The sequence below is a fragment of the Cervus elaphus genome, chromosome 26 (genome assembly GCF_910594005.1).
Source record: "Cervus elaphus chromosome 26, mCerEla1.1, whole genome shotgun sequence".
NCBI classification, from domain to species: domain Eukaryota; kingdom Metazoa; phylum Chordata; class Mammalia; order Artiodactyla; family Cervidae; genus Cervus; species Cervus elaphus.
The window spans coordinates 38,205,592-38,228,094 of NC_057840.1; the positions used below are offsets into that span (position 1 = coordinate 38,205,592).

The following is a 22,503-nucleotide window of genomic DNA, read 5'->3' on the forward strand; positions in this document are numbered from 1 at the left end:
TGCTCTTGTCCCCAGGCCTTCTGGGGACTCTGTGGGGCAGGATGACGCCCCACATTTGGGGCGTGTCCAATCAGGACATTTTGGGCATGCATTTGGGCATGTCCAATTGGGAGCAGGCCGTCCACATGGTGGTTCCTTTTGAAGTTCTAAGGGAGAAAGAACTGTAAATTAAGTCCAGTTAATACTTGATTTTCCTTTCCATTTATTATTTTAAACAAGTGAACAAGAATGAAACCTCCCCACCCTTAGGCGATCTTGGCTTCCCCCCGGAAGGCTCCCTCTCTCCATCCTGACTCTCTCTGGGCCTTTCTCACCTCCGGCAGGGAGGCGATACCCTGGAAGGAGCAAACTGTCAGCGGGTGGGTTTGGGACTGCACTAGGTTTTGTGAACCATGGGCTTTGTTTTCAATATTTACTTAGTATTTTTAATTAGAAAAATTTTATGTATTTATTTATTTATGGCTGGGCTGGGTCTTCACTGCTGTGCAGACTTTGCCCTGGTTGCAGGGAGCAGGGCCTACTCTAGTTGTGGTGCGAGGCCTTCTCGTTGTGGTCGCTTCTCTGTTGCAGAGCACGTAGGCTCAGTAGTTGCGGCTCCCGACTCTAGAGCACACACTCAGTACTTGTGGCACATGGGCTTCGTTGCTCTGTGACTATGGTATCTTCCCAGACCAGGGATCGAACCTGCGTCTCCTGCATTGGCAGGCAGACTTTTCACCACTAAGCCACTAGGCAAGCCCTTGTGTAAAGTTTTAAAATCAAAAAGAGGATGGATTGAGCTCAGACCACTGGAAACTGCAGTGAAGGGAGCAAAAGGACCAAAACCTTGAGGAAAATATGATCTAGGGGGTGTGGGTGGAAGCAATACGGGGAACAGAGCATTGGAGTGTATTTGTGAAGGGGATTTGAGGGAGACAAGGCCAGATTACCAGGGGCAAGGCCAGGACAAGGCTTCCTTCAGCAGGCCAGAGTGGATGGCACGTGGAGGAAGTGCTGAGGACAGGAAGTTAACACTCACTTAGTTCAGACTCTGGGCCAGGTGAGTGTTCAAACTGGGAATTTGAAGAAGGCGCGGTCTTTGCCCTCAGGGTGCTCCTAGTCAAGCAGGGTGATAGACAGCTAAGCACATAATTTTGGCATAATAGAATGAATTCAGAGCAGATTATATTCCAGAGTGTTGTGGAAGACACACGAGGAGTTAGCCTCCTATGTAGTCAGGGAGGACTTCCTGGAGGAGGGATGCCTGAATTGCTCCTCAAAGAATGGGGAGTTAATAAGGAGAGGAATAGCAAAGGAATTCAAGGCCAGGGGTTGGTGTGAGTCAAGGCAGATTGCTCTGAAATGATGCGGTCATCCTGGCAGTCTGAATTTTCAGCACATGATGGGTAGGTGGTGAGAGGCGAGGTATAGTAGATCTGTCTTCTCTCTTCTCTCTAAGGCTGCAGAGGCTGCTGGTTTTGACCTTCCTCAGGTGCTAGGGCCACACAAGGCCGGAGTGGTTTGCATCTAACAAGAGAATCTGACCATCGGATTCCTGGGATTAAAAATCACTCAGTGGCTCCCTGTTGCTTACAAGAAAAAGTCCCTGATGACATCTCCCCTCCTTGACCTTTAGCTGCAACATCGAGCTTCTGGTGGGTTCCACTTCTTTCTTTGGATTTTCCCTCAGCCAGAGAGGACCCACGTGGACCACACACCTACTTGCAGACTGCCCTGTCCCCTCCCCCATCATCGGACTCACCCCTGCTTGTCTGTGATGAAGGGTTTAGCTCCTCCAAGGAGCCGCCCTTGACTGCCCTCCTCATCCCTCCATCAGGGACCCTTCTATGCTCTGATAATTTTCAGGGTCTCTCTTTATCTCACACACTGTTTTGTAATTATGCCTTTGAGTATAAGGTCACTCCTGGAATGAAATAAGAGCTCCTAAAGGATGGGTAACTGCCCCTCCCCCGCCATCTGTTTCCCTGGTACTTGGTTCCAGGTAGACCGTGGACACACCTGTGTCTCCTTCTCTCTTCCCTGGGCTGGTCCCCACCCCAGCCTCTCACCAGCTCCTGGCTCCTTTGCTTCAGGCTTCGCTCCTTCATTCACCAGTGAGCATCTCCTTTCATGCCTCACTCTTCATCCTCATGGTTTCCAAGGCTACAGCTCAGGACTCCTCAGGCCAGGATCCTGTGTGATTCTACAGTAACTCCACGTGGTCGAGTTGTCTGTATCACCCATCTGATGGATGAGTGTGTAGACACTGGGACAGATGTAGGAAACGGTCCAACGTCATCACACAGAGTTAAGTGTCTGAGCTTGAACACAAATCTGCACTTCTAATGGGATCCAACCTCACAAAAAGATTTGTGAATCAAATTGTGCTTTGCTTGCTAAGATACCAGGTGATGCAGAGTTTTGTGTCAAGTAGAAATTAATCTTTAATTTGCTTGTTTTCTTAACTTGAATGTTTCAGCTTGATATGATGGGAAATATATTTATTATGAATGCATTTGGCAAGTGAATTTGATGGCATGTGAATATCTCAAAGGGAAAAATAAAACATAACCAATATTGTAAACCAGTAGCTGGTTGCTCTACCTACCAGTTAACTTCAGTGTTTTCTGTGTTCCTAGCTGGGTTCTTCTGTGGAGGTCGGTTTTAGTGCTTGGAAAATATTGTATGGGAGTTTTTCAACTTACTCTGCCAAAAAGGAAAAACTAATTATCTTTTAGGACCAACTTAGAAATGGACAAATGACCAAATACTGTGATCAAATGACTAAACGGTAGAAAATATTTTTCTAGGAGTGTTGGGTGTGGCAGGAATGTACTTGTCATCTTTTTAATGCATCACTTATTCATCTGTTATTTTTAGCATTAGCCTTCATCTCCTTTCCTTCCCACTTTCTAGAGTGGATCATAGCCTTTCTGAGCTCATTAAATAAATATAGTATATTAGCCATAAAGAGGAAATTTTGGCATTGTGTTTGTGTCAGAGCTTAATAATGGGAGTTTTCCTCAATTTTTTGTTAACATTTTTCTTTTACAAATGAAAGATAGAACTTCCTTTGCATTCGTATTAATTTTGTGTTTTGCGCTAAGAAATGAAAGCTCACCTTTAGCTGCAACATCGAGCTTCTGGTGGGTTTCACTTCTTTCTTTGGATTTTCCCTCAGCCAGAGAGGACCCACGTGGACCACACACCTACTTGCAGACTGCCCTGTCCCCTCCCCCATCATCGGACTACATAACAATTGAGTTTTAATTTTCATATATGGATGAAATAAAAAGTCTAGGCACAATTATCAGTAGAATGTAGAAAGAAGGGGGAAACTGTCTTGGTTTAAGGGAACTGATTTGGGGCATTTTCATTTTTGGTCATATTAGGAAAAAATCTCTAGAAATTCCCTGATAAATGTGAGATTGGATAATATTGCTGTTTTTATAATGATGAAATTTTCTGAGGTAGCATGTATGATAGATAAAAAACTGTCTCTGTTTCTCTCTCTCGTTTAAAAATAATGTATCTTTATCTCATCTTTTGAGGTATAAAGGGATAAAAAACATGTTTTTCTTTTAGTTAGTGTTACTTTGAATTTGGACCAAACCTGAATATCAAGGCTGGTAGGAAATTGAGAGGCAAGATGTTCACCCAAATGAGAGAGTAGATAGTCTTACAGCTTCTCTATAGAACACCTGGGGATTTGTGGGGAGAAATATAGTTGATGGTCAGATGAAAATTTAAATGAAAGTTGCAAAGTAATTACTAGACAGTGCATGACACCAGCCTTATGAGCAAGAAGACCTGGGCTCAGGGGCTGTGTTCCAAGTGCTCTATGGAAGCCTGTTCCCACGTGTTGTTCCCGTTAGGATCAGCTTTGGGCCTTGGCCAGCCTGCAAGGGCAGCTTATGCTGTGACCCTAGTGAAGTCATCTGTCTCCTGAGCCTCAGTGTCCTCTGCTGAGATACGAAGGCCTGGTAACCCTCACTGCCTGTGTCCACTGGCATTCCCAGTATTACAAGATCCGTATTGAGCTCGTGGGTCTGGTGTTTGTACTTCTCTCTTCTCTCCAGTTAACCCGAGCACCTGAATCCATGTCCTCACCAGCCTTTTACCTGCATATTCTCCCATGTCCTTCTCTACAACTGTGGGAGTCTATGGAAAGAAAAATCATTGTTACTTATCCAACCTCAGATCCTCATTTAACCTCTCTGACTGATTCTGTCCATAAAGAACCATGACCTTTAAAACAAGATAAATATTGTCTTTACACATGCACTAGATGTGTGACTAATGATGGCTTACTCTGCCACAGAGTGCTTTGGGAATGAAGGCGGTTATTAGTCAGGGTTCTCCAGAGAAACAGGACCAATACGATGTGTAAAAAATATATTCATAAAGAGAGGCATTATAAGGAATTGGCTCCTGTGAGTAAGGAGATGGGCAGGTCCCAAGATCTGCAGTGAGTCAGCCAGCTTCAGACCTAGGAGAGTGGACAGTGTGGTTCACATCTGAAGCCTGGCAGGCCTGAGACCCAGGATGAGCCAATATTTCAGTTCTAGTTGTCAGAAGCCAGGAAAGAAGCTGACATCCCAGTTTGGAGGCCCATCATGGAGAAGGAATTCTCCCTTGCTTGGGGAGGGTCAGACCTTTTGTCCTAGCCAGGCCTTCAACTGATTGGATGAGGCCCACCCACATGACAGAGTGCAGTCTGCTTTACTCAGTCTATCCACTAAAGTGTTAGACTCATCCCTAAACTTTCTCATAGAAACACCCAGATTAGTGCTTGACCACACATCTGGGCACCTTGTGGCCCAGTCAAGTGGATGCATAGAATGAACCTGTACAAAGGGTGAGATAGGAAACATCACTGAAATGGAAGTAAAGTCCCTTCTCATTTGCATTTTCTACTAAGTTCAGATTTAAAATGCTGTCTATAATGTGCAGTATTGGTTGAGATACTTGTTCTCTTGAAACAGTCACATATATTAACAAAATTTTTGATCTTTGTAGGATCTGCTTTGGGCTTTCCCAGCCCCTTCTTTCTTTCAACAAACCTAAGCATCAGAAATCCATATTCCTCCTATGAACTCACCTGCATTTTGTCCCAGGGTTTTGAGCAGAGAGGTCTGGTGTGCTGAAGATGACAAAATATTTCTGACAGAATTTGAAGATTCCCTGTGTATTGTTTAGGATGGAGCTGTCTTTTCTTTCCAGTGATGCTTTGATGTGTAGTCATTTAAATACGTTCAATGATGCTTTTTTAAAAAAAGGCTTTGTAAACTGCAGAAGTCAATGATAATATGAGATTGTCACTTCTGTGATCTATAGTGTTCGGTCTTGACCTGTGTTTTATTTTATTTGCTATTTTGTCTTTTTGTTCCTCTGTGGATGTTATGGACTTCTGTGTTGTCTGGTACTCAATAACTCACTGGTTTTCTTTTCCTTTCATACCTCCACTCTCTCCAGAACCCCTAAAAAGTATCTCATTAGCTGTTTCACATGGAATTATAAATGAGAGATAGGCTTGAATACATTACCCAACCTAGAAATACCTGCATGTTATTAAAAGACAAAAGAATGCATCTACAATTGCAGATTTTCAGGTATTAGCTTGTAAAGATATTTGTGAGACAGAGCTGGGAGTATAGTTTTTGCTGGGTATTGTAGTTTCCAGTCGGTGAAGTTTGTGGTTACATAATACCCATCCACTACTGCTGGAATCTAGAATTCTCTAATATGGTAAGACTACAGAGAGATTTGCTGTTCAGTTTGATCTGCCATGTTAGTCTGAAACAGTGGTCCTCACTCAGGCTGGGCACCAGAATTGCTAGAGATGCTTTTAAATTAAATGTCTGCTTTCCTGGGCCTTATACCTAATGAGTAGGCTCCTCAGGTAAAAACCTGGGCATTTTCATTTTTAAAAGCCATCAGGTCATACTGGTATTGACTCAAGGCTAACGTTGGTGGGCTATTCCATCACTAGCAAGGGCATGCAGTGTCTTCAGTGAAGTTAGATTAGAGATTGAGATTTTTCAGTGCACTCTGGGAGATTTTGTTGTTTTGCTGACAAACTATGATAAATCAACAAATTACTTGTTTAGATCTTGTAGCCATTGTATTTCTTTCCTGTAGTGTGCAGTGGTCTTCCTAAGAAATAGATACAGAGAACTTGGACTCTAAAGAGCACCCAGAATTTGTTCTGCCTTTCTCTGGAGATGGAGGAAAACGGAGTGTTCATTGTCAGAGGTGCTTCAAAATACCATTTATCCAGGATCAGGGGTGGACCTGGAAAGTGTCCTGTGGAAGGTTAGGATCTGTTTGGGTGCAAAGCTTGGCAAAACTGGAGATGCAGTTGCTGCAAATGAAATGACACAGTTCTCATAGGAAATCGTTGTGAAGACTTCTCCACAGACCTTCTCTTGAATTTTGAGATTGCTCTGAACACTCTTTGAAGCCCAAATTCTTGTTCTGTTCTGAATCTCTGTGTTGGCAACTCCCTGGAGGCTTTCTTTGCCTATTCATTTATGTTTAAATGAAGGTAATGCTTACACATAACATACTTTGACATCACTGGAAGAAGTGAGAGCGGCCCCCAGAGTTTGCATTTCTTTACCAATTTATGAATTCAATTTTGAAGAATAGACAGAAAGTTTTGTATTGTAAATAATTATGTATGTCTTAAATTTTTTTTTTTTAATTTGTTTTTGGCTGTGCTGAGTCTTCACTGATGTACGGGCTTTTTTTTTTTTTCTAGTTGTGGATATTGAGGGCCACTCTCTAGCTGGGATACATGAGCTTCTCATTGCAGTGACTTCTCTTGTTGCAGAGCACAGATTCCAGGGTGCTCAGGCTTTAGTAGTCATTCCCAGGCTCCAGAGCACAGGCTCAGTAGTTGTGGCACATAGGTTTTTGTTGCTCTGAGGCATATGTGATCTTTCCGGATCAGGGATGGAACCTGTGTCTCCTGAACTGGCAGGCAAATTCTTTACCACTGAGCCACCAGGGAAGCCCTGTATGATAGTCACTCAGTCGTGTCTGACTCTTTGAGACCCCATGGACTGTAGCCCGCCAGGTTCCTCTGTCCATGGAGATTCTCCAGGCAAGAATACTGGAGTGGGTTGCCATTTCCACCTCCAGGAGATCTTCCTGACCCAGGGATTGAACCTGAGTCTCCCGCATTGCAGTCAGTCTCTTTACCGACTGAGCCACCAGGGAAGACCTTGTCTCAGTTATATGCCACTATGTATGTGTATATACTGCAACTTCTTTATCCATTCCTCTGTTGATGGACATTTAAGTTGCTTCTATGTCTTGCCTCGGAGAAGGCAATGGCAACCCACTCCAGTACTCTTGCCTGGAAAATCCCATGGACGGAGGAGCCTGGTAGGCTGCAGTCCATGGGGTTGTGAAGAGTCGGATACAATTGAGCGACTTCGCTTTCACTTTTCACCTTCATGTATTGGAGAAGGAAATGGCAACCCACTCCAGTGTTCTTGCCTGGAGAATCCCAGGGACGGGGGAGCCTGGTGGGCTGCCGTCTGTGGGGTCGCACAGAGTCGGACACAACTGAAGCGACTTAGCAGCAGCCTGTCTTGGCTATTGTGAGCAGCGCTGCAGTGAACATGAGGCTGCGTGTATCTTTAGGAACTGTGGTTGCCTTGGGAAGAAAATCCCCAAAAGAGATGACATATGCTTATACATGGATGATTCACTTTGTTGTACGGCAGAAACTAACACAGCATGAAGCAACTACGAAGTGAAGTGTTAATCACTCACTTGTGTCTGACTCTTTGCGACCCCATGGACTGTAGCCCGCCAGACTCCTCTGTCCATGGGGTTCTCCAGACAAGAACACTGGAGTGGGTTGCCATTTCCTCCTCCAGGGAAGCCCTATAAGTGTCTTAAAAAAGATGTATAGATGGTGATTCTTCCCCAGTATACTTAAAGTAGGAGTAAGAACTCTGTCATGCCTGAAGTTCACCTGCTCCTTCTTGTTTCATGAGTCATTCTGAGAATGTTCAGAAATGTGCAATCACTGCCTCCATTCATCCCGCATCTGTTTGTGTGCAATTCAGTTAATCTGGTTTAAGATCAGAGGCTGTGAATGTAAATGTAACAAAGTGAAGTAACTGACTTAGAGTTGTGCATCCTGCCTTAAGCCAGCATGGTTTTCAGCAGTGGAGTTCTCCAAAGGTCATGCCATGGCACCATATTGGGACCACTGGTTTGGTTTTGTCTTGGCCATCCTGATGAAGGACAGTGCTGTCTGACCCCATTGGTTTTGGTGGGAGGGCTTGAGATGGGGCAAGCAGGGAAGGCTCATTTGAGCCATGCAACACCAGCTAAAATGATTTTTTTCCTTAAAGTTTGTGAAACGGGTCACATTTTCAATTTGACCTGTGAAAACGCCTCATTTTTATTTAAATTAATCCTATTCTTGCTTAAACAGATCCAGCAATGGGAGCAGAACCTGGAGAAGTTTCACATGGATCTGTTCAGGATGCGCTGCTATCTGGCCAGCCTGCAGGGCGGGGAGTTGCCGAACCCCAAGAGCCTCCTTGCTGCCGCCAGCCGCCCCTCCAAGCTGGCCCTGGGCCGGCTGGGCATCTTGTCAGTTTCCTCTTTCCACGCTCTGGTAAGTTCCCAAGGAAGGCGGTTCAGCGGCATGCAGGGAGCACTGCGGAAGCTCACCTTTCTCTCCAGCTGGTTGACACTAGGCTCTGCTGTGGCTTAACCCAGTAACTGACCAGGGCCACCCAGGGACCCGGTGCTGGGGGAGGGAGGGTTGGCGTCAGCTTCTCTGCTGCTCGTTCTTGGAATCCAGCTTCCCAGGTGGCGCAATGGCCAAGAATCTGCCTGTAAAACTGGAGACCCAGGAGATACAGGTTCAATCCCTGGGTCGAGAAGATCCCCTGGAGGAGGAAATGACAACCCACTCCAGTATTCTTGTCTGGGAAATCCCATGGACGGAGGGGCCAGGGCTAAAGTCCATGGGGTCACAAAGAGTCAGACACAACTGAACATGCAAGCAAGTACCCAGCTACTAAATATTCCCATCTGCGTCTGCCCTTCTGTCTGTTCCACCTCGTACAGTCAGGAAGGTGGAATCCCTGAGGAACAGCAAGAGTGGTGTGAAGAATCGAAGGGCTGATTGAAGGTGCTTTGATCTGTTCTGCCGAGAGTTCCACTGGGTTTTGTGAGATTGTTTCTGCGTGGGTGGCTTCCATGGATAGTATTGGTTCCGGGGGTCCGAAGGTTGTTCTGCCAACCCTACTGCCCACCCTGGAGAGATGTGACTGTGGTAGCTAGACTTAGGTTATCTGGATAAGAGATCTCTGGTGAATGGGCCTCTGGTATGTCAGACTTGGAGTAACTTCGGGGACTGGTCAGAACACCTAGTGGCTCAGATGGTGGAGAATCTGCCTGCAATGAGGGAGACCTGCGTTCAATCTCTGGGTTGGTAAGATCACCTGGAGGAGGAAATGGGAACCCACTCCAGTATTCTCGCCTGGACAATTCCATGGCCAGAGGAACCTGGTGGGCTACAATCCATGGGGTCACAAAGAGTCAGACACAGCTGAGCAACTAACATTTATAGCAAGCAGGGCTTATTCCTGTTAGGACATAATGCACTTTATGATGTTTCTAAACTGTGTTTTAAATCAGGTATGTTCTAGAGATGACTCTGCCCTTCGGAAAAGAACTCTCTCACTGACTCAGCGGGGAAGACACAAGAAGGGGTTGTTTTCTTCATTAAAAGGCCTGGACACACTTGCAAGAAAAGGGAAGGAGAAAAGACCGTCTATAACTCAGGTGAGTTGCTCAGCATGGGAGGGACAGTAGACCTAGTGGGAAATCCCTGATATGCTGTGAATCATAAATGTTCACCAGCCTTCAGAATGAGATCAAAGTTGCTTCAAAGAGATGCAGTCTCAGCATTAACGTTTCTTCCCCAAAAGAAAACGCTCAAGTTGCTCAGTCTCTTTTTGGCACTCCCAAAGAGGCATTCACACCTTACATCTGCAGTGCATGGGAACACAGAGGTAAGGCTCATCAGAAAAGCACCTGCACTTGTCATTGCCTTTGGGAGTAATTGTCATAGATTTTCTGTTATAACCAACATGTAAAATTAATAATAGAATAACAGCAACTGAATTCTGTTGATAGTGCCAGACGCTTTGCTGACTTCATCTGTATGACACGAAGTAGGCGTTTTGTCGTCACTTATTACAGATGAGGAGCCAGAGACAGGGAGAGGTGAAGTCACTTCCTTTCCTTATTCCTGAGGCAGCTGAGAGTCAAGGCTGGGGCTTGGTCTACCTGGATCCTACAACACTGGACCATTGTTGCTACCTCTTATCCTAGAAAGAGGATGAGTGGCTATTTAAACCTGCCAAGTAAAAATAGCCTGAGCACATATTGTTGAAAGGACAGTGAATTGTTTTTGGAATGTTTTGATTACTCATGTCTGAAATATTTCCCAATGCTGCTAATACAGTATGTGATGATGATTTTTACGTTGCTGAGCAGTATGTTTTAGGATTATTATTTTTTGTAAGTCTATTGGAAATATAAATTAACACAAAATGAGCTGCTCATTTAACTGAATGGGGAAAATGTGATGAAGTCCAAGGAAGTTCTTGTTTTTATTTCTGACAGCTGTTATTCTGAATATGCTGGCAGAGAAGGTCACATTTTCCGAACTTTATTTTCTAATTTTATATGGATATACACATTTAACTTGTGAAACAGTGTCATGAAACAGGTGAATAGCAGGGAAAGAATCAACGTCTATGACTTATCTATAACCCTAAAGCAATAAAGGTGGAAGTGGTAGGGAGTGGATTGATTGATTGAAAGATAGCAAAAATACATGCAACCCTTTACTTGGCCACTATTTTTGTATGCTCACAATCAGAAAGGATGTCATGTTTAAAAATTGTGATTCTATTTGTACTTCAATTGTGAAATTAATCATTTGTTGGTTGTAAATGGAAACATTTCTTCATTATAGATTATGGTTAACTATACACCATTGGCTAATGCTGGGCTCATCTTTTTGAATTCAACTTCTGTGAGGTTTAAATAATGTCTTTGAGGCTAATTCTCATTTTAATCAAGATAGCAAATTCTATATAATTAAGTGACAAGAATAAATATCTTGATAATTTGCTTATAAAATGTTGATATTTAGCTAATTCTATATGAGCCTAATATGGTCTTTACCCCATCATATATAGTAAATGTCCTTAATGTAGAATTTTATGAGAAGCAAAAGCATTTGGTTGAACATTTTTGTTTTAAAAAGATATGAAGCTAATTGTAGTGTTGGTATTTATATACTGCGGGATGTCTGGCTCTAGGTGAGTGATCACACCATCGTGGTTGTCTGGGTCAGTAAGACCTTTTTGTACAGTCCTTCTGTATAATTCTTGCCACCTCGTCTTAATATCTTCTGCTTCCGTTAGGTCCGTACCATTTCTGTCCTTTATTGTGCCCATCTTTACATGAGATATTCCCTTGGTATCTATAATTTTCCTGATAGTCTTTCCCATTCTATTGTTTTCCTCTGTTTCTTTGCATTGTTCACTTAAGAAGCCTTTCTTTTTAAAAAATTTATTTTAATTGGAGGAGAATTACTTTACAATATTGTGGTCGTTTTTGCCATGCATTGACCTGAGTCAGCCATGGGTGCACATGTGTCCCCCTCTCTTGAACCCCCCTCCCACCTCTCTCCCCACCCCATCCCTCTGGGTTGTCCCAAAGCACTGGCTTTGAGTGCCCTGCTTCATGCATTGAGCTTGCACTGGTCATCTATTTTGCATATGGTAATATGCATGTTTCAATGCTATTTTCTCAAATCTTTCTTATTTCTCCTTGCTATGCTTTGGAACTCTGTATTCAGATGGGTATATCTTTCCTTTTCTCCTTTGCTTTTTGCTTCTCTTCCTTTCTCAGCTATTTGTCAGGCCTCTTCAGACAATCATTTTACCATTTTGCATTTCTTTTTCGTGGGGATGGTTTTGATCACTGTCTCCTGTGCAGTGTTAGGAACTGTACAATGTAAAGTCAAGTGGGCTGTAGAAACCGTTACTACAAACAAAGCTAGTGGAGGTGATGGAATTACAGCTGAGTTATTTCAAATCCTAAAAGATGATGCCATTAAAGTGCTGCATTCAATATGCCAGCAAATTTGGAAATTCAGCAGTGGCCACAAGACTGGAAAAGATCAGTTTTCATTCCAATTCCAAAGAAGGACAATGCCAAAGAATGTTCAAACTACCACACAATTGCATCATTTCACATGCTAGAAAGGTCATGCTCAAAATTCTCTAAGCCAGGCTTCAATAGTACATGAACTAAAAACTTCCAGACGTAAAAGCTGGATTTAGAAAAGTCAGAGGAACCAGAGATCAAATTGCAAGCATCCGTTGGATCATGGAAAAAGCAAGGGAATTCCAGGAGAACATCTGCTTCTGCTTCATTGACTGCGCTAAAGCCTTTGACTATGTGGATCCCAACAGACTGTTGAAAACTCTTAAAGAGATGGGAGTACCAGACCACCTTAGCTACTCTTGAGAAACCTGTATGCAGGTCAAGAATCAACAGTTAGAATGGACATGGAACAATGAACTGGTTCCAGATTGGGAAAGGAGTATGTCAAGACTATATATTGTCACCTTGCCTATTTAACTTAAATGCAGAGTACATCATGCGAAATGCAAAACTGGATGAAGCGCAAGCTAGAAACAAGATTGCTGGGGGAAATATCAATAACCTGAGACATGCCTATGACACCATCTTTATGGCAGAAAGTGAAGAGGGACTAAAGAGCCTCTTGATGAAGGTGAAAGAGGAGAGTGAAAAAACTGGCTTAAAACTCAACATTCAAATACTTAAATCATGGCAACCGGCCCCAGCACTTCATGGCAAATAGATGAGGAAACAGTGGAAACAGTGACAGACTTTATTTTCTTGGGCTCCAAAATCACTGCAGATGGTGACTACAGCCATGAAATTAAAAGACACTTGCTCCTTGGAAGAAAAGCTATGACAAATCTAGACAACGTATTAAAAAGCTGACAAAGGTCTGTATAGTCAAAGCTATGGTTTTTCTAGTAGTCATGTATGGATGTGAGAGTTGGACTGTAAAAAAAGCTGAGCTCCAAAGAACTGATGCTTTTGTACTGTGGTGCTGGAGAAGACTGTTAAGAGTCCCTTGGACTGCAAGGAGATCCAACCAGTCAATCCTAAAGGAAATTGACCCTGAATATTCATTGGAAGTACTGATGCTGAAGCTGAAGTTTCAATACTCGGACACCTGATGCAAAGAGCTGACTCATTTGAAAGACCCTGATGCTGGGAAATATTGAAGGCAAGAGGAGAAGGGGGTGACAAAGGATGAGATGGTTGGATGACATCACTGACTCACTGGACATGAATTTGAGCAGACTCTGGGAGATAGTGATGGGGAAGGGAGCCTGGTGTGCTGCAGTTTACCGCAAAGAGTTGGGCATGAACTGAGCAACTGAACAACGAATTTATATAACTGAATGCAGTTGATACTGTGTGTGCTAATTTGCTTCAGTTGTGTTCTACTCTTTGCAACACTATGGACTGTGGCCTGCTAGGCTCCTCTGTCTATGGGATTCTCCAGGCAAGAATACTGAAGTGGGTTGACATGCCCACTTCTCTAGGGAATCTTTCTGACCCAGGGATCGAACTGAGCCTCGTGTGTCTCCTGCATTGGCAGACAGGTTCTTTACCACTAGTACCACCTGGGCTGAGAGTTGATATACTAGGTATAATTGTTTAAATGGACTATTCCTTAATGTTTAGTTTTCTATTATAAAATCTAGAAGATAAAAATTGGAAAAAATAGAATACATTATTCTTAGTTCCTCTACCCAAACAAAGCCGCTTTTAATATTTAGCTTTATTTCTTCCTAATATTTATTCTGCGCACATTTCAAAAATAGTTATAAGCTTGATTTTGGTGGCTTTGCCAACTTTGATTTCTGCATCTTCCAAAATATGTACTTCTTGCTAAAAGCAACATCAAGAAGATCTAGGATGCTTAAACAATATATATCATCAGTATCAGTTCAGTCACACAGTTGTGTCCGACTCTTTGTGACCCCATGAACTGCAGCACGCCAGGCCACCCTGTCCATTACCAACTCCCGGAGTCCACCCAAACCCATGTCCATTGAGTCAGTGATGCCATCAAACCATCTCATCCTCTGTCGTCCCCTTCTCCTCCTGCCCTCAATCTTTCCCAGCATTAGGGTCTTTTCAAATGAGTCAACTCTTTGCATCAGGTGGCCAAAGTATTGGAGCTTCAGCTTCAACATCAGTCCTTCCAATGAACACCCAGGACTGATCTCCTTTAGAATGGACTGGTTGGATCTCCTTGCAGTCCAAGGGACTCTCAAGAGTCTTCTCCAACACCACAGTTCAAAAGCATCCATTCTTTGGCACTCAGCTTTCTTTATAGTCCAACTCTCACATCCATACATGACCACTGGAAAAGCCATAGCCTTGACTAGATGTACCTTTGTTGACAAAGTAATGTCTCTTCTTTTTAATATGCTGTCTAGGTTGGTCATAACTTTCCTTCCAAGGAGTAAGTGTCTTTTAATTTCATGGCTGCAGTCACCATCTGCAGTGATTTTGGAGCCCAGAAAAATAAAGTCAGCCACCGTTTCTGCTGTTTCCCCATCTGTTTGCCATGAAGTGATGGGACCAGATGCCATGAACTTAGTTTTCTGAATGTTGAGCTTTAAGCCAAGTTTTTCACTCTCCTCTTTCACTTTAATCAAGAGACCTTTTAGTTCTTCTTCAGGTTCTGCCATAAGGGTGGTGTCATCTGCATATCTGAGGTTATTGATATTTCTCCCAGCAATCTTGATTCCAGCTTGTGCTCCAGCCCAGCGTTTCTCATGATGTACTCTGCATATAAGTTAAATAAGCAGGGTAACAATATACAACCTTGATGTACTGCTTTTCCTATTTGGAACCAGTCTGTTTTTCCATGTCCAGTTCTAACTGTTGATTCCTGATCTGCATACAGTTTTCTCAAGAGGCAGGTCAGGTGGACTGGTATTCCCATCTCTTTCAGAATTTTCCACAGTTTATTGGGATCCACATAGTCAAAGGCTTTGGCATAGCCAATAAAGCAGAAATAGATGTTTTTCTGGAACTCTCTTGCTTTTTCGATGATCCAGCAGATGTTGGCAATTTGATCTCTGGCTCCTCTGCCTTTTGTAAAACCAGCTTGAACATCTGGAAGTTCTCGGTTCACGTATTGCTGAAGCCTGGCTTGGAGAATTTTGAGCATTTCTTTACTAGTGTGTGAGATGAGTGTAATTGTGCAGTAGTTTGAGCATTCTTTGGCATTGCCTTTCTTTAGGATTAGAATGAAAAGTGACCTTTTCCAGTCCTGTGGCCACTGCTGAGTTTTCCAAATTTGCTGGCATATTGAGTGCAGCACTTCCACAGCATCATCTTTCAGGATTTGAAATAGCTCAACTGGAATTCCATCACCTCCACTAGCTTTGCTCATAGTGATGCTTCCTAAGGCCCACTTGACTTCACATTCCAGCATGTCTGGCTCTAGGTGAGTGATCACACGATCGTGATTATCTGGGTCGTGAAGATCTTTTTTGTACAGTTCTGTGTATTCTTGCCACCATCTTAATATCTTCTGTTAGGTCCCTACCATTTCTGTCCTTTATTGAGCCCATCTTTGCATGAAATGTTCCCTTGGTATCTTTAATTTTCTTGAAGAGATCTCTAGTCTTTCCCATTCTATTGTTTTCCTCTATTTCTTTGCACTGATCGCTGAGAAAAGCTTTCTTATCTCTCCTGGTTATTCTTTGGAACTCTGCATTCAAATGGGAATATCTTTCCTTTTCTCCTTTGCTTTTTGATTCTCTTCTTTTCACAGCTATTTGTAAAGCCTCCTTAGACTGCCATTTTGGTTTTTTGCATTTCTTTTTCTTGAGGATGGTCTTGATCCCTGTCTCCTGTACAATGTCACGAACCTCCATCCATAGTTCTTCAGGCACTCTGTCTATCAGATCAGTCCCTTAAATCTATTTCTCACTTCCACTGTATAATCATAAGAGATTTGACTTAGGTCATACCTGAATGGTGTAGTGATTTTCCCCACTTTCTTCAATATCAGTCTGAATTTGGCAATAAGGAGTTCATGATCTGAGCCACAGTCAGCTCCCGGTCTTGTTTTTGCTGACTGTATAGAGCTTCTCCATCTTTGGCTGCAAAGAATATAATCAATCTGATTTCAATGTTGACCATCTGGGGATGTCCATGTGTAGAGTCTTCTCTTGTGTTGTTGGAAGAGGGTGTTTGCTATGACCAGTGCATTTTTTTGGCAGAACTCTTTTAGCCTTTGCCCTGCTTCATCCCGTACTCCAAGGCCAAATTTGCCTGTTATTCCAGATGTTTCTTGACTTCCTACTTTTGCATTCCTGTCCCCTATAATGAAAAGGACATCTTTTTTGGGTATTAGTTCTAGAAGGTCTTGTAGGTCTTCATAGAACCATTCAACTTCAGCTTCTTCAGCATTACTGGTTGAGACATAGGCTTGGATTACCGTGATATTGCATGTTTTGCCTTAGAATTGAACAGAGATCATTCTCTTGTTTTTGAGATTGCCTCCAAGTATGGCGTTTCAGACTCTTTTGTTGACTGTGATGGCTACTCCATTTCTTCTAAGGGATTCCTGCCCACAGTAGTAGATATAATGGTCATCTGAGTTAAATTCACCCATTCCAGTCCACCTTAGTTCGCTGTTTCCTAGAATGTCGATGTTCACTCTTGCCATCTCCTGTTTGACCACTTCCAATTTGCCTTGATTCATGGACCTAACATTCCAGGTTCCTATGCAATATATCATATATCATAGAAAAGTAATATATATAACCATATGGGAAGGAAAAAAAAAACTTTTTCAAGGAAAAACTTTAAATGTAGTAGAGTCGTAAATTTGCAATTGCAAATTTGCAAATGTAAATTTGCAGTTGCAAATTTCAAATTGCAATATGAAGATCTTGTCAAATGTTATAGAACTTAAATTTTTAAATACTGAGAAAGTAACTGCTGAATGAATATTGCAGAGCCACTTCATTAGTCTTTTTTTCTCCTCCTGTCTATCAGATATTCGATTCAAGTGGCAGCCATGGATTTTCTGGAACTCAGCTACCTCAAAGCTCCAATAACTCCAGTGAGGTAAGGGTGGTTATAGACATCAGCCGTCTTATTTTCCTTGGATGACATAAATGCTAAGTTAAGTGGAGGATGCTGGTTCCGAATCTTTACCTGAACCTGTTGAAAATACATTTGGAACTCAAATGGTGCCACGTAGGTAAAAGGTGTTTTCAGAATGCCAGTTATTTTTGAAGGTATCTTAAACTCATGATAACTCCATCTTCAAAGTGGTATCAGTCAGGTCAGTCAGTCAGTCGTGTCAGCTCTTTCAACCCCGTGGACTGCAGCACTCCAGGCTTCCCTGTCCATCACCATCTCCCGGAGCTTACTCAAACTCCTGTCCGTCGAGTCAGTGATGCCATCCAACCATCTCATCCTCTGTCATCCCCTTTTCCTCCCGCCTTCAATCTTTCCCAGCATCAGGGTCTTTTCCAATGAGTCAGTTCTTTACATCAGGTGGCCAAAGTATTGGTGTTTCAGCTTTGGTATCAGTCCTTCCAATGAGTATAGCTAGACTGAAGTGGTATATAGCTAGACTGAAGTCAAAATAGCAACTTTCATTTGTTCATACCTATTCCTCGGGTAGTACTTACTGTCATTAGAGAATTTAGTGAATCCAAACTTGCGTTTTCCTCCCAGAGTGTCAGGGGCCTTCCCACACACAGTACTTCACGCTGTGAGTCAGCATCCTTTGGTGGTACCCTCAGCAGAGCTGAGCACAGGGTCTAGTCCCCTGGTCAGTTTCTGACTAAGCAAAGCCTCAGAGCCATTGCTGGGTGGAATTCTGGGGTAGGGTGAAGGTGGTTTGGGTGAGCTCAGGCCTCTTCTTTGGGTCTTTTTCAAATCCATGCCTTCCAATTAAAGCTGTCTTTTGTGTTACAATTTCTCTTATCTCCTTCTTCACTAAATCATTGTATCTTGGGGTTTATGTCCAATAAACCTCTAAACTATTTGTTGAGGCTAAACCTGATTTTAAGAGCTTGGACACAATTTAATGTGCTTTTACAGAAGTAGGCAATGTTATGTAATAAATTAATTGGGATAATTTGGTGAATTGGCGATAGTTTGAAAGGTCTGAGGAATGGCGGAGTGTTTAGACCCTGTGATGGGTCTGGAGGGAGGTAAATGAGGAAATTTCTGGTGATCTTAAAATATACGCCATAGACGCCATCCCTTCTGCCTCCATGGGAAGTGGACCCAGCTGTGAGTACTGAGCAGGGCCTCAGTTCCATGGTTATTGTTGAACCACCCCTGATGGTTAAGCCCTGCCCGAGGTGTCCTGAGGTATGGGCTAGAGAACCTCTGCTTAAAACCCTGCCCTCACCTCCCATACTCAGGGCAGGGGCTACCAGAGGGCAGTTCCGGTGAGCTGGGGTGGCTGTACCAGGAGGCCAGGTCGTGGGCACTGCTCCTGGCTGGCCTCCTTTTGCCATGTGTGTGCCAAGTCGCTTCAGTCACGTCTGACTTTTTGTGACCCTATGGACTGTAGCCCACCAGGCTTCTCTGTCCATGGGATTCTCCAGGCAAGAATTCTGGAGTGGGTTGCCATGCCCTCTTCCAGGGGATCTTCCCAATCCAGGGATCGAACCCGAAATCTCTTATGTCTCCTGCATTAGCAGATGGGTTCTTTTCCACTAGCGCCACCTGATTTGACTAAGAGGAACTCTGCGGAAGCCAAATCCCAACCTTCCTTTTTATAGATCATACCATCGAAATGGTAGACTTTTCATAATAAATAATTTCCATTCTCTGCCCTGTTTTTTCTATATTAACTGAGAGCTTTTTTCAAAATCCAGATCAAATTACACAGTCTACCAGAGATTTTACTTGATTAAAAAATTGTTTGCAAGAAGTTGGACCCGACTTAATGACTGAACAGCAACAGCAGCAAATTATATCATTATTGTTTGTTTGCTTCTTATTATCTTTGACTGTCAGTCATCCCACCAAGTATACATGTCATATCTCCCAGGCAAGTTTATAACTGGACCCTTGATTATGTGTTGGCCTTCCCTGGTGGCTTAGCTGGTAAAGAATTCCCCTGCAATGCGGGAGACCTAGGTTCGATCCCTGGGTTGGGAAGGTCCCCTGGAGAAGGAAAAGGCTACCCACTCCAGTATTCTTGGGCTTCCCTGTTGGCTCAGCTGGCAAAGAATCCACCTGCAATGCGGGAGACCTAGGTTCGATCCCTGAGTTGGGAAGATCCCCTGGAGAAGGGAAAGGCTACCCACTCCCGTATTCGGGCCTGGAGAATTACAAAGAGTCGGACACGACTGAGCTGCTTTCACTTTCACTTTTGTTTATGTGTATATTCTTAACCCATGACTCACTGCTAAGGATATAGTATTGCTTAATAAATTTGCTTATTATCTGTATTAGATGTAGCCCTTTAATGGTTGAGAAGAACTGTTTGATCTGCAATAAAAGCCACATGGTTTTAAGGTCATATATTTTCCAGCATTGTGATAATTTAAATTTCCTACTTTGAGAGTTTAGAAATTGTATCATCAAAACACTTTCTGTTAATTGAACTTACATTGGACATTGAAAATAAAATTTTTTTTCAATGCACTGGTGCACTGGGAAGACCCAGAGGAATTGGGTGGAGAGGGAGGTGGGGGGGGGGGGGGATCGGGATGGGGAATACATGTAACTCCATGGCTGATTCATGTCAATGTATGACAAAACCCACTGAAATGTTGTGAAGTAATTAGTCTCCAACTAATAAAAAAAAAAAGGAAAAAAAAATAAATTTTGCTAGTCATTAATGATCAGAATTAAGCTTAGTGCTTATTTAAATTGGGTTCAAATGACCAAATCATCTTCTTGTGATTTAATTAACAAGCCCCATTGGTGCTATAACCAGTGAGAGGAAAGTATTATTGCATTTGCTGTTATTTTTTTTTAAAGCGTATATATTTAAACATTTATCCCTATTTGTTTTAACTAAACATTGCTTCTGGGTAGCAACACTGAAGAAATTCCTTTGACATAGAGGCCTATTTTAATGGCATGTCGATCATTTCTGTCCTGTAGTACTCAGATAACTAAGTTTAAATTGAGTAGCATACAGAATGAAGGGTATTTGATTTTTTTTTATATCTCTGGGACTTAAGATTCTGCCTGTAGCTGGTTGAATAATTAGTATTTCATTCCACTAGTTTTTTGGTTTTTTTTGCTAATCATTCTTGGAGAATATTTATAACTTGCACAAGCCATCTATTTGTAAACGGTGTGTTATGTCCATCAGCGTAACACAGAAAGGCAGTCATTCCTGAGTGCTGGGAGGGAGGAGGGGTCACGGGTATTTAAAAATATTCCATTCTAATCGGTGCGTCGTGTAACAGTCCGACAGTGAGTCACCCTAATTTGAAATCTGTTAATGTTGGAATCCAGCCAGTCTTATTTGAGCAGGTTTTTTTTAAAGGACACTTTGGCCAGCCAAAAAAGCGAAAGCTTTTCATAGGGTACTTCTTGGTGAGTAATAATACGTTTCAGTCAGAGTTTGAAGGGATGTGTTTGTTATGGAGATAGTGACAACAAGTCCCCCGCTGAGGCTCTGGAAGGGAGCTACCCCAGAAGCATCATTGCAGATCCCCTGGCGCCCTGAGCCTTGGCTCTCGCTCCTGGAAAATTGGCTTGGGGTGTCCCAACTTTGTGTGGCAGCGAGTGAATGAAGTATTGTCACACTAGTCCTTAGCTCCAAACTGGGGGGAAAAATGCTTTTTTTTTTTTTTTTAATGAAAACTATGAATGAAACCGCTTACTCTTGACCATCACTCTGGTCTGTGTAAATAGAACATTTAGTCTGGAACCCTACATAACAATCGTACGTGCACAGATGGATGGTACATAGATAGGTCTTTGTTTCCCTTTCATATTAACTGATGTTTGGGCATCCACCCAAGAAGGAAGTGAACACCTCCTCCTCGGTGACATTTTGCTGCTGTTAAGACAGCCAAGAGCACGGAACGCCTTTTGTGTTCTTCCCTCATCTCACTTGCTAATAGACCTTCCTTTTATCAGCAACTGTGGTGTGGGCCCGTTTTGTGACGGCCAGATTGTGATTTTGCCACTCACTTCCCTTCAGTGATCCAAGTAGTAATTACGAGCCATTTGATCCAAAAGCATCTGCTGTGAGAGCCCATGGAGTTTCAATGTTCTCTCCTTGAGGCGCACTGAACAGACGTAACTTGACATGTGCTTTCAAGGCCATTAATGTGATGGTAATAAGAAATGCTTCCATAGAAGCTGCCCTACCTGGAAGGTGAAAGTGATTTGCACACCTTAACAGAAGTGGCTGTGGCTGCAGTTCAGTGATGTTACCGTTTGGTGGATGGCCACCCAGCCCTGGACCACATGGTGGTCTGGGCACCAGTAGTCACACGGTTCCTCTGGGTTTTGGAGCAAGGGCTGATTCTCATGCAGTTCTTTACAGTGGCCATTGTTGAATTACAGTGGTCAAGCCTTTGTTCAGTCGTGTCTGACTCTTTGCGACCCCGTGGACTGCAGCCTAGCTTGTCAGGCCTCTCTGTTGCTCATCATCTCCCAAAGTTTGCCCAAGTTCACGTCCATGGCATCAGTGATGCCATCCAGCCATGTTACCCTCTGTTGCCCTCTTCTCCTCCTGCCTTCAGTATTTCCCATCATCAGGGACTTCTCCAATGAGTCAACTCTTCGCATCAGGTGGCCACAGTATTGGAGCTTCAGCATCAGTCCTTCCAATGAGTGCTCAGAGTTGATTTCTCTTAAGATTGACTGGTTTGATCTCCTTGCAGTCCAAGGGACTTTCAGGAGTCTTCTTCAGCACCACAGTTCAAAGGCATCAATTCTTTGGTGCTGTCTTCTTTACTGTCCAACTCTCACAGCCGTACATGACCACTGGGAAGTCCATAGCTTTGACCATACAGACCTTTGTCAGCAGAATAACGTCTCTGCTTTTCAGCACACTGTCTAGGTTTGTCATCACTTTCATGTCTAGAAGCAATCGTCTTCTGACTTCATGGCTGCAGTCACCATCCGCAGTAATTTTATTTGACTTGATTTACTAGTCAAGCCTAGTATGGTGTAATTCCATAATCCACACCGAACTTCAAAAGCGATCTTTTACATAGTTGATGGCCCTTTACAGTTTATGTAGTCCCTTCAAATGCCCTTCCTTATGCCGGTCTCCTGATTTCTCTGTGGGACTGGTTTGCTTCGGCCCCTTGTAAAGGTGAAGCCCAGAGACATGAGCCGACCAGCCCTGACAAGGCTGGGATTTGACCCAGATTGTCTGTTTAT

The 22,503-nt window shown here is 43.1% G+C and overlaps 1 protein-coding gene across 7 annotated transcripts in view; it reads left to right on the plus strand.

Annotated features, from left to right (window-relative positions):
• TIAM2 (TIAM Rac1 associated GEF 2) overlaps positions 1–22,503 on the plus strand; it is a 237,974-nt gene that overhangs the window by 139,314 nt on the left and 76,157 nt on the right. For 6 of the 7 annotated variants that reach the window (XM_043888332.1, XM_043888330.1, XM_043888336.1 and 3 more), the window contains 3 exons: positions 8,438–8,623; positions 9,655–9,801; positions 17,170–17,241. In XM_043888332.1, the coding sequence (XP_043744267.1) occupies positions 8,438–8,623; positions 9,655–9,801; positions 17,170–17,241 (405 nt within the window). The remainder of the gene's footprint in view (positions 1–8,437; positions 8,624–9,654; positions 9,802–17,169; positions 17,242–22,503) is intronic. The other variant, XM_043888335.1, reaches the window with a different exon arrangement.